Genomic DNA, 19,419 nt, shown 5'->3' with positions numbered 1-19,419 from the left:
AGATCATTGGCTTGTTTTTAATCATAGTAGAAGCACGAGCTGCTTACAAGTCATTCCCCACCCGTTCTCCTTGTTTCACCAGGACGCATCTCCTATGTCCAGCTACTTGTTATTCTACCACTACTAACCATTCATCCCTCGTCTTAGTTCATTTACTAGATCATAGTATTCCTCAGTCCCTCCCTCCCGGCTTCCCTGTCAACCATCTCCCCGTCTCCTCACTCCTCCCGGTGCTCCAACACAGTCTGCCCCACTCCCTTTCCAATCTGCTATCCAACCCACCACCCCCTCTAGATCCACAGATAACAAGTAGGAGATCCTGGTTGAGTTCGCTACGATAATCGTCCTATCTCTCCCTCCCTCCCGTCTCATCCTATCTCTCCCTTCAGTCTCATCCTATCTCTCCCTTCAGTCTCATCCTATCTCTCCCTTCAGTCTCATCCTATCTTTTCCTTCAGTCTCTCCCTCCTCCCCCTCCTACGCCTTCACTAGGCCCTTATATCCCCTTTGATGACCCCTGCAGTACTACCCCACCATCTCCTGTAGCATACTATCTCAGCTAAACGTACCCGTACTTCGAGGTCGCTCTGTGACCCCTAACCCCTTGACCCACTAAAGTCTCTTCCTCCCTCCTACTTACCCGCCATGGCCGCGTTGTTGCTTGGCTTGGCAATGGCGGCAATGGCGGCACCAGGGAGCTCAGCAGAGCGATCCTCTCCATCATGGCTGCGGATCTCTTCCCCCCAGGCCTCTTCCACTGCCTATCTCGCTCCTCTTGCTGTCTCGTCCCGTCACGGACTCCTGCGATTGAAAGGCGGCAGCGAGCAAGAGAGTCCTTTTCCCCCGTTGAAGATCGCCAACATCGCCAAGTTCAACAACTGGGATCATCGAGAATGCTCTGTGGAGAACGCGGAGGAGTGGAGAAACTTCATGAGTGACTTTCTCAAGAAGAACACAGGGATCGGAGAAAAGATTCCCAAGAAGATCCATCAGATCTGGATCGGTCCCAAGCAACCTCCGGTATACCTTGCGCAATCCATTCATACTCTCCGCACATCCCCCGTCTTGTCTTGTGAGACTCTCTTGTTCTCGCCCTCTGACTTGCTGTCTTGTAGATCGTCTGGCTGGACACCTGGAGGAAGAAGTACAGGTCACACTATCCGGGCTGGGAGTACAAGCTCTGGACAGACCAGGAAGTAGCTGAGCTCCAGCTGAGAACGCAGGACCTCTATGACAGCGAGCGGATGTATCAGTGCAAGGCTGACCTGCTGCGGCTGGAGATTCTGTGGAGAGAAGGAGGAATCTACATTGACGCGGACATGGTGTGGCTGCAGAAGGACCTTCAGGACGTGCTCGATGCCAGCAAGGACACAGGCTTCTTCTGCGGCTATGAGCCAGACACCAAAGACAAGCCCTACTCCGTCATCGGCAACAGCTTCATCGCCTGCACCCCCAAGCATCCACTGGTGGACATGTTGATCAAGTACATCCAGGGAGTCTACCCGCACAAACGTCCTTATCATGGCGTCGAGTGGGTCACTGGACCTCTGGCCTTCACTAAGTGCATCTCCCACACTCAGATGCCGTGGACTGTTCCACCGCAGGTCTGGTGAGTCTCCTCAGCTAGCTTGTTCTTGTCGTCTCCTCAGCTAGCTTGTTCTTGCCGTCTCCTCAGCTAGCTTGTTCTTGCCGTCTCCAGCTGACTTGTCGCAGGTTCTACCCCAAGTTCCACTACGTCCCGAACCCTGACGCCATCAACCTCAAGGACTTTCCTCACTCCTACGCCTTTCAGTTCGGCTACACCTGCAGCGGCTTGCAGGGCTGGGTAGCCAACAGCATCAGGCGTTGCACCCTCGACAACTTCTGGCTTGATAAATGTCCCCAGCTCAAGGAGCTCGAGTGGCCGCTCGGCAAGCTCGTTCCCCTCCCCGACGCTGGTTCAGCAGCTCCAGGAGCGAAGATACCCAAGGTGATCCATCAGTTCGCCTTCCAGGGCAGCAAGCCGGAGCGATGGATCCAGAGCTGGGCGGAAGAGTTTTGCCGTCAGAACGAGGGCTGGACGTACAAGTGTTGGAGTAGCATGCAGGAACTGAAAGGCGACTACTTCTGCTGTAACATGTACACCGATCAACCCTGGCAGATGGACCAGACTGCCATGCAGCTGCTGGCCTTAGAAGTTCTGTACAAGCATGGAGGCTTCCACGTGCCTCTCAGTATCCCATACAGCAAGGAAAGCGCGTTCAAGGTTCTCGCGGGCGATGTCATGATCGCTCCTTCTCTCGACCCCTCCGTCCCTCAGACTTGCTTCTCCCAAGAGTCCATCGACAAAGGCTTCATCGAGGTTGAGGGCCTTCGAATCGTCGGCAGCGCGGCAGGAAGCAGCAAGTGTCTGGAGAACATCAAGGAGCTGATCATGATGAAGCGAGGCTCTATGAGCCAGCGCTTCCTGGCCTACCCCGACTCGGTCTCTGCCTACCTTGACTTCCCCACCTGGACGAGGTTCCTGGGAGCTGAGGAGATGTACGACTTGTGCGGGTCGATGATGTCGGATAAGGCGATTCTGAGCTGGAGCTATGACACCATGGTGCCAGCCTACGTTGTCTCGCGAGATCATCGAAGCATCTTGAAGACGACGGATCGTCGATTTATCGCCATCACCAACCCTGAGATCTTTTACTACAAGAACCTCTGCGACGAGATCCCCAACTTCATTCGCCAGATGGACGAGCAGCATGGCAGCAGCTGGAAGTTCATCGTCCTCATCATCCAGTGGGAGGCTGATGAGGACAATCTCGCGCTCTACCAGGCCCCCAGCGGCGCCCTGCCTCCCTGCTCCCTCCCGGTCGGGCTGATTGCGAATCGTGACAGCGGAAAGTTTCTCCCGAGCCTCAACGTGGAGCAAGAGAACATGGAGCTCATCACAGGTGTGCTTAGCAAGTTCCACGAGCTCACAGTCGGCGTCGGCAGCCTCAAGTTCGTTCATGATCGGCAACTCGCCGCCATCTACCGCGCGATCCCTTCCATCCAGCACGCGTTTAAGGTGCTGGCCAACCACGAGCCTCCCTTGGACCACGACGGGCAGGAGCGGAACGGCAACACGCTCAAGGCTATGAAGAACGGGCAGGTGCGGTATGAGCTGCAGGTCGATCAGGAGCATCGAGCATCATTCCGAGCCTTCAACGACGACGGGGGAATGAACTGCGAGATCAGGTTGCAGGATGGGCACGCGGGGAAGCGCGTGGACTACGTCAAGGTTTTCTTCAACCACCAGCTGGTGTTGGAGAAGCAGAATCAGCTCTGCTAGCTTCTGCTCCCTCCTCTTCTTCTTGCTTGCATTCTTTACTCTCAAACTCCCCGAGACAAGCTCGAGTTGCCCCTCCGCACACGCACTGGCTTACAAGTTGGTAGAGGCTTCGACCCGTCGCAAACCAGGAGGAGGTGGAGGCTACTTGAGCTCCTTGTAAGCTCGGCAGAGGGTGAGGATCTCGCTCAGCGAGGCCTTGAGGTTCTTAAAGGACTTCTTGATCTCCTCCTCCCCTTCCACCAGCTCCCCGCTGCACGAGCCTGCCGAGCAATTCTGGACCTGCGGGGTAGAGAGAGAATCGATGCCAGAGAGGACGCCATCGATGCCGTAGATGACGTCAGCAGCGATTCCGTACCTCTTCCTCGTCCCGATCGTCTTCTTGTCCTCGGCACTTATCACTGGCCCATTCACCTGTACCCCTCCAGTTAGAACGCTTCAAGGGTCCGACCGCGGCAAGAGATACCAGGTCGAGGAGGAGGTTCTCAATATTCTTGATCTCGTCTTGCTTGAACAAACTTCTCACTCCCTCCCAGTCACTCTTCTGTGCGAGAGCATCTGCTTTCTCAATGGTCCCTTGCGCCTGTACCAGTTGCCCGAAGGATGTCACAACGTCCTCCGTGGTTTTCTTGGGTCCCTTGGCACCCGCAGGAAGGACGGCGTCTAGCAAGATCATTCCTACACCTGTTCCGAGCTGCAGGAAGGTTCTCCTGACGGTCCTTTGTTCCTCTGCCTCTGCCTCCCCGCCTATCCTCCCCATCCGCAGTGTCGACATTGCCCCCCTGCCAGCGGCTGCAGGAACCCTAGGCCTCAGGGAGGCATGGGAGGCATGGGAGGCTGCATGGGTGAGCAAGCAAGGAGTCTTGAGCCATCTCACTCCTCCTCCTTGATAAGCGCTCACAGTCGCTGCCATCGCCAGCCACACTAGCACCGGCGTTGCTTTGTTTGCCATGGCCCTGCGGATCTGCTGACCACCTCGAATACACCTGACTACCCCCTCCTTTTCCTGTTAAAATACCCCTACAAAGAATTCGTTGGACCCTCTACCCCCAAAACGGCCTATTACCAGGGGTAGTACTGCCTGTAGTGTTTGTGTTGGGGCTGTCTGGAAGGGACCGGCGGTTATGGCGGGAAAGGCAAAGGAGAGGAGGCGGGGGGCAGGAGGGGAGAGAAGGAGAGGAGAGGAGAGGAGAAGGCGATAAAACAGTGAGAGGAAGGAAGAGACGAGCAAGAGCGCTGAGCTCGTTCAGATTTAATACACATCTATCCATCGATTGGCTTGTAAGAATCGAGCAGGAGCTGGAGAACTTGACTAGGATCACTGCAAGGGCCAGTGGAAGGCAGCGAGCCATCGTTGGAGCTTACGAATTCTCAGAGGCTTCGATTGCTGACCAATCATGTCGTCTGAGTTCCCATGGGTGAGAGGAGGAGGTGCCGCTGAGCCTCTGCCGCATGCTCGGCAACTGCCATCCTTGGATGCGTCGGAAACAGAAGGGAAGAAGAAGAGCAGGAGGAGACGAGAGAAGCACCACGAGGGCAAACAGGATGAAAATCTTCCGGAAAGAACTTCTTCTTCGACAAATAAGGCTCAAGAGACGGACGATACTTCGAACTTGGATCACGAACACAAGGCTGACGAGGACAAGGGGAGGAGACGAGGAAGACACCGACAGGAGGGAAAAGCAGCAAACATGTTCATTGCGCTGCTTCCCTGACTCGAGATAACGCCGCTGCTACAGGCCCAAGGATGAGCACGAACAAACTGCGGCAAAAGACACCGAGGTCCACGGAGAATGAGAGTGCATGTGGCTTGTATGCGCTGAATAGTTTCATCGCAGATATCTGCTGATGAAGCATCTCGAGTGAAGGAGGAGGAAGGCAAGCAGGCCTCTGCTCGAGAACAGGTTCCTCTCTTCCCTCTTCTTTCCGCGAGAGTTTCTTGTGGTGATGAGAGGCCAGGGCGATACCAAGGCTGGTGCTCAGGCAAGTGCAGAAGCAGTTGGAGGGTCAAGAAGCCGGGGGAGGAATGCTGAGAGAGGTGAACTGATTGCATGCGTGTATGGAGCTGTAAAACTTGATTAGGCCACGCGGAATCCTTCACTCTCCCGCATGTGAGCCCAGAAGATCTGATGAACGAGCAAGACGTCAGCATCCCGGTAGCTCCATGTTCCAAGCTCTGCAAGCGGTTAATGCGACACCAGGTCTTGGGAGGCAAAGAAGAAGACTCCGCCATGCAGGTGTTTCCCTTGTGTTGCTACAAGTGCTCTCTCATGTTGGTGTCAGGGGAAGACCGATGTTTATGTCGAGGCGACCGGGACTGGAGTGATGGAAGCTGATCTTGGATCCCTTTGCTCACTCTTGCCAAGGTTTTTCGACGGAAGAAGCAACACAGAGATGACTCGAAGTCGTTCTTGTTGAGTCAAGGAAGGTGCTTTTACTTGTCTTGTCCCCTCGTTTGCTGCAGCCCTCGATTGACTTGAGTCAACGTGCAGGCATGGGCGAGACAAGAACCTTGAAACTTGCCTCGACTTGATCGCTGCCCTGATCGCCTCAAGTTTCATATTCTGCCAGGTCCCACAAAATTTTCAGTGCAAAACGTGCTCAGCTGACCGACTTGAAGGGAATTCTCGGAGGGATCGGAATCATTCATTTCTACTTGATCGTGCATACTGATCAACGCTCATTTCTGAGATCATTTTCTCCGATAGCAGATGACACACAAGTCAGTTTTCTTTGAAAGTATTGTTACTTTCTCATGATGTATCAGAGGGCCTTCTTGTTTCTGTCTTCTGTTGCATTGGTTGGAGCTCTGGACAAGTTTTCAAAGGTGATGGCGAAGTTACATACAAGCACAGCGACTGACTTGTGATCTAGGATCAGATGGCTGGTTGGATGCTTCGTGGAAGGTACCAATTCTGGCTCGACATGTTCTTGGTGACGCACAGGAATTTGATCTTCTCAGTCTGACGGCTCATGTAGATTGCGTCCTACACCATCTGTTTCATCACCAACCTTGTCTGCACGCCTTTGGATGACGTGCTCACGAGGTTTGCTTTGAGCTGGACCTGGAGCTGGTCACACGTCGCTGCAGCTCATTCCTGCGATCTCCCGAGTGGTACAAGTGGACTCTAGGTGAAGAGTTCCAGGCCAAGTTCACTCAATGGCGCACTGCCCACATCATGCGCAGTCTCTTCGGTCTGTTCGGGTTCGTTTGTTGCTGCTGCTCCAGCTGGTCAACTAGCTTGCAGATGGGTGATCAACTCGCTCGAGACTCGCAACTACCTCAACAATGCTCCCAACAAGGTGAGCCTCTCCCTGCCCTCCCCTTCTCCATGGTGCTAACCAGAGCGACACAGCCGCTCAACGACATCTACGAGAAGTTGTTTGGGAAGCACGCTGAGGGGCGAACATGACAAGGTCAAGGTCATCAGTTCTGACAGTGAATCAGCACTACAATCATGTTTGAATGAATTCTATTGAAAATTTACATCAAAACAATGCGAAAAATAGTCCCAAAGCACCGCAATCCGATCAAGAGTGCACGGGCTGAGGACAATGAGCAAGTCTGTTCCATCCGTACCAGTCGTCACTCTTTCTCACGAAATCGAAGTCATCGAAAACAGATTTGGCGTGTAAGTCCATCCACATGGCTTGGCTGTCAACCGGTAGCTGATAGGTCCTCTCCTCGCCCATGTAGGAGCGGCAGGCTGATTCTCTCACTATCAACGTTCCTCCCATAGGTTCGAGTACGCACAAGGTGCCAAAGTCTTGACAGTGAGAGCTGCGCAGGTCCTGCGAGTGAGCCATCACAGGGCACTCGTGCTGAACCATCTGTACTCGGTTCGCAGCCTCGCAGCTGAGGGGCTGGCGCCATTCCTCATCATGCCGCATTCTCTTATTGCCCCAGCTGTTCATGTCGCCATGGTCGTTGGGGAGCTGCACAGGGTAGAAGTAGGGAGCACTTGGCGGAGACTCGCTCACAGGCCTCACGTCGCATCCGTTCTCAAGGCCATTCAGCTGCACCGACCCAACCGTGTGGTAAACCGGGGGATACTCCACGTGGCCAATGCTGAGGGACCCAGCCGACTGCTCGAACTCATGGCGGAATCTCTTGCCGCACTCGACGGACGCCTGGGGGAAAACAGCAGAGAAGGACTCTGAATGATACGAATCTGTCTTGAGCGACTCAGATTCCCTCTGTGACGGCGATCGGGAAGCTTCACGAGCATCCAACTCCATGCACAGAAGGTTCCAGCTATGACGGATTGAACGAACGACCTCGAGCAACTTCGAGATCGAGCAATGAGCCGCATAGATCGGGAAAGAAGATTGAAGCTTTGCATGCCCTTCCTCCAGTACGCGACGGTCAGATGCATCTTCAGGATCTCTCCAGCGTCTCCCGATAAACATGCTCACGCCGGCTCCGGTGGGATCTTCTGATTTTCTAAGCCCCTTCCTGTTTCGGAAACGAACAAATTCTTCTTTGTTGTCCTGAGTCTCAAGCATCCGCAGCATCTCAGCCTCAGAAATGGATGTTCGGTCTGAGGATGAAGAGTTTGTAGTCCTCACCACGGGAGGAACGCACCTCGCAAGTGCACTGAAGAGACTCGCGCTGCCATGGCGCGCGACGAAGTTTTCTTCTGTCGTACCATCACGAGTTGTAACAATCCTAGACAGCTCCAATGCCAGGCTGAGGTTCTCAGGCGATGCGCGTGGGCGAGGCATTTCAACTAGCTGAGGAGGGTTTGATGAGAGGGAGGGGAGGGAGGCGAGAAGGGAAGGACGTGAGAGGAGGGGGGGGGGTTAGGAAGTGGGCTGGAGGGGGTGGGGGGTTGTGGGGGTTCTCAATGCAGCAGACGAGGAAGGAGCGCGTGTGCGAGGACAAGGAGGAGAAGGTGGTGGAGACGGGAGCGCGCCTGAGGGTTTTAAAAGGTGGTGGGGGGGGCTGATGACAGTGCTGACAGTTCCTGGTACTTAACGCCGCTTCAATTGTCGGAGAGAATAGTGAAATAACACTATTTCATTTCAGTACTGGAGTAAATGGTCAGCATATGAATCAGCATGAGACTACCCTGCAGTACAAATTTGTCAGCAGATAGATTTGATGACAGGTACCTCCTTCGAAACATTGTAAAATGTATGAGTCAATGTCAGCATAATGATTTCTCTGACCCTCTTTACTTTGGTAGAGCAGTCGCAACCTTGTTCATTTGTCAGCCTGGTCAGCGAGAAACAGAGGTGGGTGACGGTTTAAATGGGGGTAGGGGTGGAGAAAGGAGGGTATGTTGGTCTAGGAGGTCGAGAGGGAAACCAATCATGAGGAAAGGCATGAGGAAACATTGAAGGAGACAAGACAGAACAAAGGAAGAGGGCAAATGTGCTGCTTGCAATTGCCAGTTGCTGATTTACAAGGTAGGGGGTCCAAGAGAAGGGGTACTTAATTGAGGGTACAGTCAGAAAAGACTAGAAAGGAGGGGTGAGTGATAGAAAGCCAGAGATAAGAATGTCAGCAGTGGGGTAGTCCCTCGGGCTACGGCGACGAGACTAGCTCCGAGGAGACGAGTGATATTGAAACGCTGCAGTATAAGGAGTCTCTGTACAGTGATGACACTCCCATCCGTCAGCAGTCGCTAGAGGTAGCGTGATTGTATCTGAATGTCTGTCAGCATGAGGAGGTTTGACTGGTCTATCAACTTTCAAGATCGAGCTAGAGGCGTCACAATGTTCTAGCGGACAACGGGGTACTTGAAGCATCTAAAAGGGGTGGGGGTGGTTGTTGGCCGGCTGGTCAACTTCCCGGGGCGACCACGCCGGTCACGAAGACGATCATGCCAAAGTCACGCGGGCGTTGCCGTTGAAGTTCCCAGGCTACTCATCAGTGACCCGGCGCCGAGTCGCCGGCCCGCGGGCCCTAGCCTCCGTCACGGGTGCCACGGTGGCGGAGGTACTATCAGTCCCGCGGGCGGCGCCGGGCCCGGACTCCGGGCCCGCCGCCGGGGCCCGGGGGGCCCGGGGGGAGCAGTGCTCAGTGCCACTGTCAGGTGTCCCCGGATTCCGACTCATTCTCCGTCCGCGGCCCGCCGCCCGCTTTGTGGCGGCAGCGGACATCTCGACTGACAGTGGTCAGTCGGCTGCCTCCGGGTATTGCGTCTTCCTCCTGCATGCTCCTGCTGCTTGTTGCTTGATTGCCTGACCCTTAGGCTGCTTGTCTGCGCGGCTTCGCGCTTGGGCTGGCGATGCCGGGTCCGAGTGCTGACGGTTGCCAGCAGTGCTGGTTCTTTTCGGGCTTGTGTTTTGTGTGTGATTGTGCAGCTTCTCGCTGTGCGCTGTGTGCAAGCAGGTTTACTTTCCGTTCCTCGGCGGGCTTTGCTTGAGGCACTTTTTACCAGGCTTCTGCCAGTCAATCTTCGAGAATTGCAGCAAAAAGACACAAGACAAGTCAGCCAAAGCTCTGCAGTCTCACCGAAAGGTGAGACGCAGTGACATGAGGACGAGACTCAGCGCTCATGAATATAGAGGAAGCCTCGGAGGTTGGACATCAACCACTGCTTGAGGCACTTTTTACCTTCGCGGCCAGTAAATCATCTTCGCAATTACCACTGCGGGTAAAACTCATTGTGAGCCGACCTAACCAAGTGGGGGGAGTAACATGGCCGGATTTCAAGTAGTACTGGCAGAAGGTAAAAAGTGCCTCAAGCAAAACAAAGCAGGAACAAGCTAAACCTGCTTGCACACAGCTCACAGCGAGAAGCTGCACTGGCAAACACACACAAAACACAAGCCCGAAAAGCCTTGAACGGGGAGAATATACCTCGACGCCCTCCATGTTGCAGCGTTGGAGAAGATTCGCAAACTGAGTCGCGCTGGATATGCCATGTGTTGCTTGATTGCTTGACCCTTAGTTAGGCTGCTTGTCTGCGCGGCTTCGCGCTTGGGCAAGCGGTGCCGCGTCTGGGTGCCAGCAGTGCTGGTTCTTTTCGGGCAAGCACGGCACCCGACGTCACAGTGAGGGACGGAGACGCCTCGCCAGCCATTACGGCGCCACTCGAAAGGTTTCCCCCATCGGAGTCGGAGACCTCCGGCGAAGTTTTGCCTCCGCCTCAGTGCGCAGCGCCGGACATGGCAGTGACCCCTCTTGTCATGCGCGTCTCCCCTCGCCATGTGCATGCTCGCGCTGCCAGGCTGCGCTGACCGATCAGCAGCGTGATATCCTCACCTTGCACAGCCGCAGGACACACTCGCTCAAGTCGCAGGATAGGGTCTTGCAGTCTAGCGTGTCTCGAGCTACTACCCCCTCAAGGCCTTCCCGCACCGCTATGCTCAGATGCTCGACTGGTATCTCCTGGCCCGCGAGAGGGGAACCGGCCGGGGTCGCGGGCCCTTAGCGTTGCTGGAGGCTAGCGAGGAGGACTACCTCGAGCGGTACCGTGTTCATGTGTCCAGCCTCCCTCCGTCCGCTGCCCCAGGCGGACCCCCGGGCAGCGCCCGGCCGGCTCCTTGTCGGCGGCTGCCCTTTCTCCGTCCGCGGCCGCCCGCTTTGTGGCGGCAGCGGACGTCTCGACTGACAGTGGTCAGTCGGCTGCCTCCGGGTATCGCGTCTAAGGGATTTTATTCCTCCTGCATGCTCCTGCTGCTTGTTGCTTGATTGCTTGACCCTTAGGCTGCTTGTCTGCGCGGCTTCGCGCTTGGGCTGGCGCTGCCGCGTCTGGGTGCCAGCAGTGCTGGTTGTTTTCGGGCTTGTGTTTTGTGTGTGATTGTGCAGCTTCTCGCTGTGGACTGTGTACCTGCCGGTTGTTACACCCCGAAGCTTTACGGGTTGCACACTAGCCAAGCGAATGCTCAAAGAACCTCCGCTGGATCACACAGATGGTGCTAGACAGTATTATCAAGCTTTATTGCAGCAACCACACCAACACAGGGAAATGCGTGGTACACAGAGGGAGGGAAGACAGACCACCTAGAGATGAAGATCTTGATCCTTTTATAGCCCTGTGGAAGTCCCAGGGGTAGTGGTCCTCGCTTGCACGAGTCTTCCTGCCTCGTGCCGTCGCTATGGCCCCTTTGGTCCATGCGCTGCTCCTGTTCTTGTTTCTACCAGAAAGGAGAGCTCCACCGGTGCTTGATAGGGAAGCCGTCCCGGAGGGGTCCGACTTCTGAACCAAAGTAGCCGTTAGAGAATCACTGTCTTTCGTCTGGATAGTTGTAGAGGCTATCCTTGTGTGCTGTCCACATTTCGAGTGTTGACCACTCCTGTGTTGGGCTCGCTATCCTATGAGCTCTGATACGCTCTTTCTGCGCTTTCTTGGAGTGCTCAGGACTCAGAAAACTTCGCTTTCTTTGCTCTGATACGCTCCCGCAAACTCGCACCTAGACCAAAGTCAAAGAGCGGTCAAAGGCGGCGTGAACGCCGTCCCTGAGCAGAGGAAGGTACCGGACGTCGCTCACGCTGTTTGGCCCTGTCGTAGCGTTGAACCAAGTTGCGAAGCGCTCGAGTGCGAACGAGATGTTCCACTGGTTCCCATGTGTCATCAGCAGAGGAGAAACCCTTCCAGCGAACGAGATACTCCTTGCGTCCGCGCTGCGTGCGATCAGCGAGTAGGCGCTCCACTTCATAGAAGTCCGGGAGAGGCTGGGGAGGCGGAGCTGAGTCCAGCTGGGGCTGTCGTTGAATGTGAGGACGAAGAAACTTGGCGTTGAAGACGTCGATGGTCATCTTGGGGAAACGTTGATGCACGTTGATTCTGTAGTTGTTGTTGGATAAGACTTCAGTGATCACAAAGGGTCCCAGAAACTTTTCACGAAACTTGCGCACTTCAAAGGTTTGATTGAAGAGTCTTGCATCCAGCCACACCTGATCACCAACGTGCCAGTTGAGAACTCTGCGCGTCTGAAGTAAGGCAGCTTCGGTGCGATTGGCCATTGCTGCGAGCTTGTCGCGCACGACATTCTCATTCACCTGGATGAGATCAAGTGTAGATTGCACCTCAGGAATCACCGGACTGAGCGTCAAGTCCATGGCGGAGCGAGGATTGCGACCCGGTACTCCACTTGAAAGGCCGAGAGACCCGTTTCCTTGCGAGGCGCATGGTTGAGGGCAAACTCGAGAAAAGGAAGATGAGAGCTCCAATCGTCACGAGCGGCGGTCAGGCGCGTCCTGAGCATGTCGAGGATGGTAGCGTTTGCGCGTTCCACCCGGCCATTGCTTTGAGGGTGATACTTGGATGAGTGGCGGACCTGTACACCCAGAGTCTCAAACAACGCATCCCAGAAGCGGGAAGACAAATTTGAGCCGTTGTCGGAGATGATCGCCTTGGGCAGACCCCGCGTTCTGTGTTGCGTCCTTGGTCGTCGGAGCCAAGGTAACATGCTGCGAGAAGGAGTCAACCATGACGAAGATGGCGTCATAGCCTTCAGAGGTAATGGGAAGTCCGCTGAGAATGTCAACTGAGAGTACGTCGAATTTGTCAGCCGGAACGTCATGGCTCTTTGGAAGCCCCACAGGCCTCTGCTTGTATGCCTTGGCGGCTTGGCAGGTCAGACAAGAATGCACATAATTCTCAACATCACGCTTCATGTTGGACCAATATACCTTGGTGGCCAGGTCGAGATATGTCTTGTCAGAGCCGAGGTGACCCGCTTCGTCATGGCCCATGCGGAGTATGGCTGGCCGCATGGCGATGGGGATGCAGATGCGACGACGACCCAAGGAGTCTTGATGGAAGAGCAGTTCGTCTTGGTAGATGAACGACTTGCAGCCTGGTTGTCCTACCAGCTCGCCGTCACGTCCTAGTTGAAAGAGGATCTGGAAGTCCGGGCAGGTCGCATAGTGATGGAGGAGCTGTTGAGAGAAGTTGGCATTGGTCAGGATCTGGATGTGATGCAAACCCACGAGGAGATCTCTGGCCATGTCGTCAATGCGCGTCTCGCGAGCTGCAGCGGATGCCGGATCGGGCGAGGAGTCGACCACACGGCTGAGCGCATCGGCAACAGAATTCTGTTCCCCTGGGATGTGCTCGATTTCCCTATCGTACTGCAGGAAGATAGACAGCCATCTGGCAAGGCGAGGGGATAGCTCGGGCTGAGTCGTCAGGCGAATCAAGCTATGATGATCGGTTTTGACTTTGAAGCGGCGTCCGATGAGGTAGTAGGAGAAGTGCTTCAAACTCTCCTTGAGAGCCAAGAGCTCGCGTTCATAGGTCGAATAGTTGCGTTCAGCGGAAGACAGCTTCTTGCTATAGTAGGCGATTGGATGCTCATTGCCATGTCGATCGCGTTGATGTAGAGTCGCGCCAATGGCTAGGTCACTAGCATCGGTGTACAGGATGGTCGCGCGATCCTGCTGAAAGTGCCACAAGACTGGAGTAGTGGCTAATGCTTGTTTCAAGGCATCAAATGCGATCTGAGCAGATTTAGTCCATACGAAACGGCGCTGACTGTTCTGTAAGAGATCTGACAGCGTAGAGGATAGGCGCGCATAGTTGCTGACGAATTTGCGATAGAAGTTTGCCGTTTGACGGAAGCCGGCGTCGGATATTGTTGAATGGCCTGGACCTTGTTAGGCTCCGTGGCGATGCCAGCTTGGGTGATGGTATACCCCAAGAAATCAAGCTGCTGTTGCATGAATGAGCACTTGCTACGTTTGACATAAACTCTGTGCTCACGGAAGCGCTGCAGGACGCGGCGAATATCCTCGAGATGCGCTTCTTGCGTGCCCGCTGTACAGAGGAGCACATCATCAACGTACACAAGCGCGTTGGGGATGTCAGCCAGTATACCTTGCGTAAACTTTTGGAAGGCGGCCGTCGCTGTTTTCAGACCGAACGGAAGCGCTTTGAATTTGTAAGCCCCTTGCTCAGTCACAAATCCTGTGTACTGACTGCTCTGAGGTGTGAGCTTCAGTTGCCAAAACCCGCTAGCTAAGTCGACTTTGCTCAACCATAGCGGAGTACCTGGCGGGTTTGCTGCCAGTTGGCGCCCCACACGCTCCATGAGTTCTGTGGGAATGGGAGGGGGAAAATTGTCATCGATGAGTTGTGCATTAACTTGCCGATAGTCCACACAGAAGCGCCAGATGGGCTCACCATTAGGCGAGGTGCCTTTGCGGACGAAGATAACCGGACTCTGGTAAAGAGCATTGTCGTCCCGTTCAATGAGGTCGCGCTCCAGCAGGAAGCGAAGTGTGTTTCCCATCGGAGTTTGAAGCGCCGAGGGAAGACGATATGGACGAAGACGCACCGGCTGCGCGCCTTCGCGAACCTTCAGGTCGACATCATACTCACCGCGAGAGATGGGAGCCTGGATTGGAAGTTCATCGACAATGACGTCGTCGAAGTCCTTGATCAGCTGCTGAAGTAATGCCGCGACGGCGGCGTCAAGGGATTCGGGGCTCGGATCCGACGGCGCGTGCATCGTAGTCGGAAACTCTTCTGTCAGCGACGTCATGATCCAAGGGAATTCATCGGGACCCAGAGGTCTCGATCCTGCGAGATCGTGTCGCATGTCATGGCACAGCGTGTCAGCAGTGGGATGAAATATGCAAGCACCCGCAGGCGTCGTTTGCGCTGAGGATGTATCAGCCGGCGGACCACGCGGGAACATCATAGCGACAGGAAGCTGCTGTCGACGTCCGGGGTGGGTCGAGGAGGGAATGGAAATCCGTCGTTCATAGAAGTCGATCTGCATCTTTAACTTCGTGATGAACGGGTGGCTCAGAATGGCGGGCAGCGCCGCGTGTGCATCAAGGATGAGGAACTCCTCCTGAGCCCTGACGTCAGTGCCTGTGATCCGGAAGTCAAGGTGACATGCGTCCCGAACTATAACCGATCTGTCGTCCTTGGCGAACTGGACCTTCACCGGGGTGGCGATCTTGTGCGTAGATAACCTGAGTTCGTCTACAATCGCACGCGAGAGAATGGATGCCTGCGCCCCCGTGTCCAGGAGCGCCAGGATTTCTCTGGGTTGTTCTGCTCGTTCCGACTCAATTTGAATGGGCAGGTAGAGCAGGTTGGAGTCGATGTCTGCCGCCTGAGTCAGCGTCGAGGCGGTCTGAACTGTCAGCGTATTCATTTGCAGCAAGTCTTGTGCTTCGCCATCAAACTGCACGTGGTGGCGTCGACGAGACTGAGCGTCAGCACGCTTACCCTGCCGAGTCGTCACGGCAGCGGTAGTGGGCTCGTCCTCTTCACCAGAGGGGAATTGTTCATCTTCGCGCGCTGGCGAGGACGATGCACGAGGGGATCGTGCGCGGGCCTGATGAGGGCTCTGGCTGCGACGAGCTCGTCGGCAGTCCTTAGCATAGTGTCCCGAGCGTCCTCATGCATGGCAGATGACATTGCGGCGCTCTGCGCTGGGTGATCGAGAAGGCTGTCGCTCCTGGCGACGGCCGTTATCCCGTCGTTGATCCCTGGACGAGTGACGTCCTGAGCGACCCCGTGTGTGCTGCGGATTGCCCCCCGAACGGGACTGACCCGGGACTCCCGTGACAGCAGGGGTTCCCTTACCTCGATTGGGCTTACCCGCATCACAGCATTCAGCTGTTTGACGGAGCCATCTGGCATCGTGCAGTGTCGACGTTTCCGGGGGAAGCCGACGTTTCCGGGGAAACGTCGGCTCCGAGCCTGTCGTTTGCAGATGGGAAGCACTCCATGCATTGAGGAGAAGCTTCGTTGTCACGTTAGTGATGCCCGTTGCAAAGCGTTCACGCAGGATCACATCGGTGGCGAATGCCGCACCACCGGGAATGAGATCTAGTTGTTCTTTGGCAGAAGCTTCGTACGCTTGTAGTATGTTGCCATGGATTCTTGCGGCTCCTGACGGAGGTGATCCAGACAGGCAACGAGTTGTGCTCGAAGTCCCAATGGCATGTGTTGGGACTTGAGCTGGGTGGCGAACTTCACCCAGGGAAGCTCTCGAAGTTCGGTAGCCGAATAGGCTTGCACATAGTAGTCGCGTGCCGCCTGGTCCAAGAAATCCAGGGCACAAAGAACCCAGCAGGCTGTGGGTATCTGATGCAACTTTAGTTCATACTGCATAGCTGTGAGCCATGTGAGAATGTTGCGTTGTGGTGACTGCCTCGTAGTGTCCAGCTTTGGCACTGAGCGCAACTTTGCCACCATCTGAGCATGTGTGTCACCTGACACATTGGAGCGTCCCGCCGCTGCGGGATGCTGTCCAGTAGAAGCTGCCGGCGTCGGCGCCGCGGGCTGCTGAGGGGCTATCAGAGCACCCATCTGAAAGGCGGCGGCTAATTGCGCCTGCAGCAAGGCCACTTGTTGCGCGAGACCCTCCATCGTAAGCGTCTCCGTGGGCACACCGAAGGTTTGTGGCAGTTGCTGGGTATCTTCCTCCTGAGGGAGCAAATCCTCCGTATCGCTGTGACCCGCCGCAGACTGCCATTCCGTATCAGAAAGCAGTGCGTCTCCGGTCGCTGTCTGTTTGCTAGCGTGAGCAGTGCGACGTGTATAATGTGTCATCAGGGGTAGGCAGGGGAAAGGGGGAAAGTAGAAACACGGTCACCACAAATCCGCAAGATAACACTGCACCAACACTTCACTACCAATTTATGTTACACCCCGAAGCTTTACGGGTTGCACACTAGCCAAGCGAATGCTCAAAGAACCTCCGCTGGACTCCCACAGATGGTGCTAGACAGTATTATCAAGCTTTATTGCAGCAACCACACCAACACAGGGAAATGCGTGGTACACAGAGGGAGGGAAGACAGACCACCTAGAGATGAAGATCTTGATCCTTTTATAGCCCTGTGGAAGTCCCAGGGGTAGTGGTCCTCGCTTGCACGAGTCTTCCTGCCTCGTGCCGTCGCTATGGCCCCTTTGGTCCATGCGCTGCTCCTGTTCTTGTTTCTACCAGAAAGGAGAGCTCCACCGGTGCTTGATAGGGAAGCCGTCCCGGAGGGGTCCGACTTCTGAACCAAAGTAGCCGTTAGAGAATCACTGTCTTTCGTCTGGATAGTTGTAGAGGCTATCCTTGTGTGCTGTCCACATTTCGAGTGTTGACCACTCCTGTGTTGGGCTCGCTATCCTATGAGCTCTGATACCGGTTCAGCTTGTTCCTGCTTTGTTTTGCTTGAGGCACTTTTCGGTCGATGCTCGGAACGAAGCTGGTCTTCAGAGCGTCATCGATACAGTGGGGGATCCTCGTTCTCGACGGCAGGTACCCTCCCATCCTCATGGCCGCAAGATGAAGGGTCTTGCAAGTGGATTTACTGGCAGAAGGTAAAAAGTGCCTCAAGCAAAACAAAGCAGGAACAAGCTAAACCTCCAGGCACACAGCGCACAGCGAGAAGCTGCACAATCACACACAAAACACAAGCCCGAAAAGAACCAGCACTGCTGGCACCCAGACGCGGCAGGCGGCCAGCCCAAGCGCGAAGCCGCGCAGACAAGCAGCCGAAGGGTCAGGCAATCAAGCAACAAGCAGCAGGAGCATGCAGGAGGAATAAAATCCCTTAGACGCGATACCCGGAGGCAGCCGACTGACCACTGGCAGAAGGTAAAAAGTGCCTCAAGCGCCAGCCCAAGCGCGAAGCCACGCAGACAAAAGGTCCTGGCTCGCAAACGCGCCGCCACCTATCAGCGCCTCACCATGCAGCTGACGCTGGAGGCGCTCTTGTCTGGTGCCAGGCGCATGACGCCCTTGCGGAAGCAAGCACTTCTCGAGCCAGAGGACAGCTCCTCCTCGGACTTTGTCGAGTCGCCCGAGGGGGAGTCTTCGCCGGAGGTCTCCGACTCCGATCACGCCGGTCCTTGGGCATTGCTGCGGCGTCGCCGCCGTCACGGACGGCTACCGCTGATTTGCATAGGATGCTGACTCGGCTACCGCTGACTCGGAGGCTAGCGAGGAGGACTACCTCGAGCGGTACCGTGTTCCTGTGTCCAGCCTCCCTCCGTCCGCTGCCCTAGGCGGACCCCCGGGCAACGCCGGCTCCTTGTCGGCGGCTGCCCTTTCTTCGTCCGCGGCCGCCCGCTTTGTGGCGGCAGCGGACGTCTCGACTGACAGTGGTCAGTCGGCTGCCTCCGGGTATCGCGTCTAAGGGATTTTATTCCTCCTGCATGCTCCTGCTGCTTGTTGCTTGATTGCTTGACCCTTAGGCTGCTTGTCTGCGCGGCTTCGCGCTTGGGCTGGCGATGCCGCGTCTGGGTGCCAGCAGTGCTGTTCCTGCAGGCACTTCGTGCCTGATGACGGACCTGCTGCTGAGGTCCTGGCTCGCAAACGCGCCGCCACCTATCAGCGCTTGTTCCTGCTTTGTTTTGCTTGAGGCACTTTTTACCTTCTGCCAGTAAATCCTATACCTGCAGGAAGAGTATAGGATTTACTGGCAGAAGGTAAAAAGTGCCTCAAGCAAAACAAAGCAGGAACAAGCTAAACCTGCATGCTCCTGCTGCTTGTTGCTTGATCGGAAACACGTCGAGTGGCGCCGACGATCGGCGCGGAGCTGGCGAGGCGTCTCCGTCCCTCACTGTGACGTCGGGTGCCTCCGGAGAGCTCGACACCACTGGGGTGCTTGCTGCTGGTCCGAGATCGCCTGCTTCCTCCCCGGCATCGGTCGGGTCACGCCGGTCCTTGGGCATTGCTGCGGCGTCGCCGCCGTCACGGGCGGCTACCACTGACTCGGCTACCGCTGACTCGGAGGCTAGCGAGGAGGACTACCTCGAGCGGTACCGTGTTCCTGTGTCCAGCCTCCCTCCGTCCGCTGCCCCAGGCGGACACCCGGGCAGCGCCGGCTCCTTGTCGGCGGCTGCCCTTTCTCCGTCCGCGGCCGCCCGCTTGTGGCGGCAGCGGACGTCTCGACTGACAGTGGTCAGTCGGCTGCCTCCGGGTATCGCGTCTCCTTAAAGGGATTTTATTCCTCCTGCATGCTCCTGCTGCTTGTTGCTTGATTGCTTGACCCTTAGGCTGCTTGTCTGCGAGGCTTCGCGCTTGGGCTGGCGCTGCCGCGTCTGGGTGCCAGCAGTGCTGGTTCTTTTCGGGCTTGTGTTTTGTGTGTGATTGTGCACTGCAGCTTCTCGCTGTGCGCTGTGTGCCTGGAGGTTTAGCTTGTTCCTGCTTTATTTTGCTGTGTGCCTGGAGGTTTAGCTTGTTCCTGCTTTGTTCTGCTT

At 55.8% G+C, this 19,419-nt stretch overlaps 6 protein-coding genes across 6 annotated transcripts; 3 read left to right on the top strand and 3 right to left on the bottom strand.

The window, feature by feature from the left end:
- Positions 1-645: 645 nt before the first annotated feature.
- GUITHDRAFT_143611 (hypothetical protein) lies at positions 646-3,304 on the top strand (the record flags this gene model as incomplete). The annotated part of the gene is made up of 3 exons (XM_005826122.1): positions 646-1,020; positions 1,116-1,609; positions 1,714-3,304. The coding sequence occupies 3 exons, from the start codon at positions 646-648 to the stop codon at positions 3,302-3,304; spliced, it is 2,460 nt and encodes an 819-aa protein (XP_005826179.1).
- GUITHDRAFT_154476 (hypothetical protein) lies at positions 3,293-4,270 on the bottom strand. The gene is made up of 2 exons (XM_005826121.1): positions 3,768-4,270; positions 3,293-3,715 (listed from the first exon to the last, which is right to left on the bottom strand). Exons 1-2 carry the CDS (start codon positions 4,251-4,253, stop codon positions 3,446-3,448), a joined length of 756 nt encoding a protein of 251 aa, XP_005826178.1. The 5' UTR covers positions 4,254-4,270; the 3' UTR covers positions 3,293-3,445.
- A 241-nt stretch (positions 4,271-4,511) lies between these two features.
- Positions 4,512-6,714, top strand: GUITHDRAFT_164996 (hypothetical protein; the record flags this gene model as incomplete). Its single annotated transcript, XM_005826120.1, has 13 exons — positions 4,512-4,994; positions 5,041-5,083; positions 5,140-5,205; positions 5,261-5,339; positions 5,384-5,538; positions 5,585-5,667; positions 5,794-5,872; positions 6,069-6,128; positions 6,176-6,235; positions 6,281-6,348; positions 6,393-6,506; positions 6,550-6,604; positions 6,658-6,714. The coding sequence occupies exons 1-13, from the start codon at positions 4,699-4,701 to the stop codon at positions 6,712-6,714; spliced, it is 1,215 nt and encodes a 404-aa protein (XP_005826177.1). The 5' UTR covers positions 4,512-4,698.
- A 52-nt stretch (positions 6,715-6,766) lies between these two features.
- Positions 6,767-7,760, bottom strand: GUITHDRAFT_154475 (hypothetical protein). The gene has a single exon (XM_005826119.1). It carries the CDS (start codon positions 7,709-7,711, stop codon positions 6,833-6,835), a length of 879 nt encoding a protein of 292 aa, XP_005826176.1. The 5' UTR covers positions 7,712-7,760; the 3' UTR covers positions 6,767-6,832.
- An 8,287-nt stretch (positions 7,761-16,047) lies between these two features.
- GUITHDRAFT_114626 (hypothetical protein) lies at positions 16,048-16,590 on the bottom strand (the record flags this gene model as incomplete). The annotated part of the gene is made up of 1 exon (XM_005826118.1): positions 16,048-16,590. One exon carries the CDS (start codon positions 16,588-16,590, stop codon positions 16,048-16,050), a length of 543 nt encoding a protein of 180 aa, XP_005826175.1.
- An 815-nt stretch (positions 16,591-17,405) lies between these two features.
- Positions 17,406-19,309, top strand: GUITHDRAFT_114625 (hypothetical protein; the record flags this gene model as incomplete). The annotated part of the gene is made up of 5 exons (XM_005826117.1): positions 17,406-17,473; positions 17,566-18,040; positions 18,412-18,518; positions 18,676-18,978; positions 19,216-19,309. 5 exons carry the CDS (start codon positions 17,406-17,408, stop codon positions 19,307-19,309), a joined length of 1,047 nt encoding a protein of 348 aa, XP_005826174.1.
- Positions 19,310-19,419: the final 110 nt, after the last annotated feature.

This window comes from Guillardia theta, assembly GCF_000315625.1.
Source record: "Guillardia theta CCMP2712 unplaced genomic scaffold GUITHscaffold_77, whole genome shotgun sequence".
NCBI classification, from domain to species: Eukaryota; class Cryptophyceae; order Pyrenomonadales; family Geminigeraceae; genus Guillardia; species Guillardia theta.
This window is presented reverse-complemented; position numbering and strand designations above follow the sequence as displayed.

Excerpts from the sequence above, each read along its gene's own strand:
- GUITHDRAFT_154475 (XM_005826119.1), bottom strand. The coding sequence starts at position 7,711 with ATGTTTATCGGGAGACGCTGGAGAGATCCTGAAGATGCATCTGACCGT.
- GUITHDRAFT_154476 (XM_005826121.1), bottom strand. The coding sequence starts at position 4,253 with ATGGCAAACAAAGCAACGCCGGTGCTAGTGTGGCTGGCGATGGCAGCG. Across the intron at positions 3,716-3,767 it reads AGAACCTCCTCCTCGACCTG|GTGAATGGGCCAGTGATAAG; the intron begins GTATCTCTTGCC and ends GGAGGGGTACAG.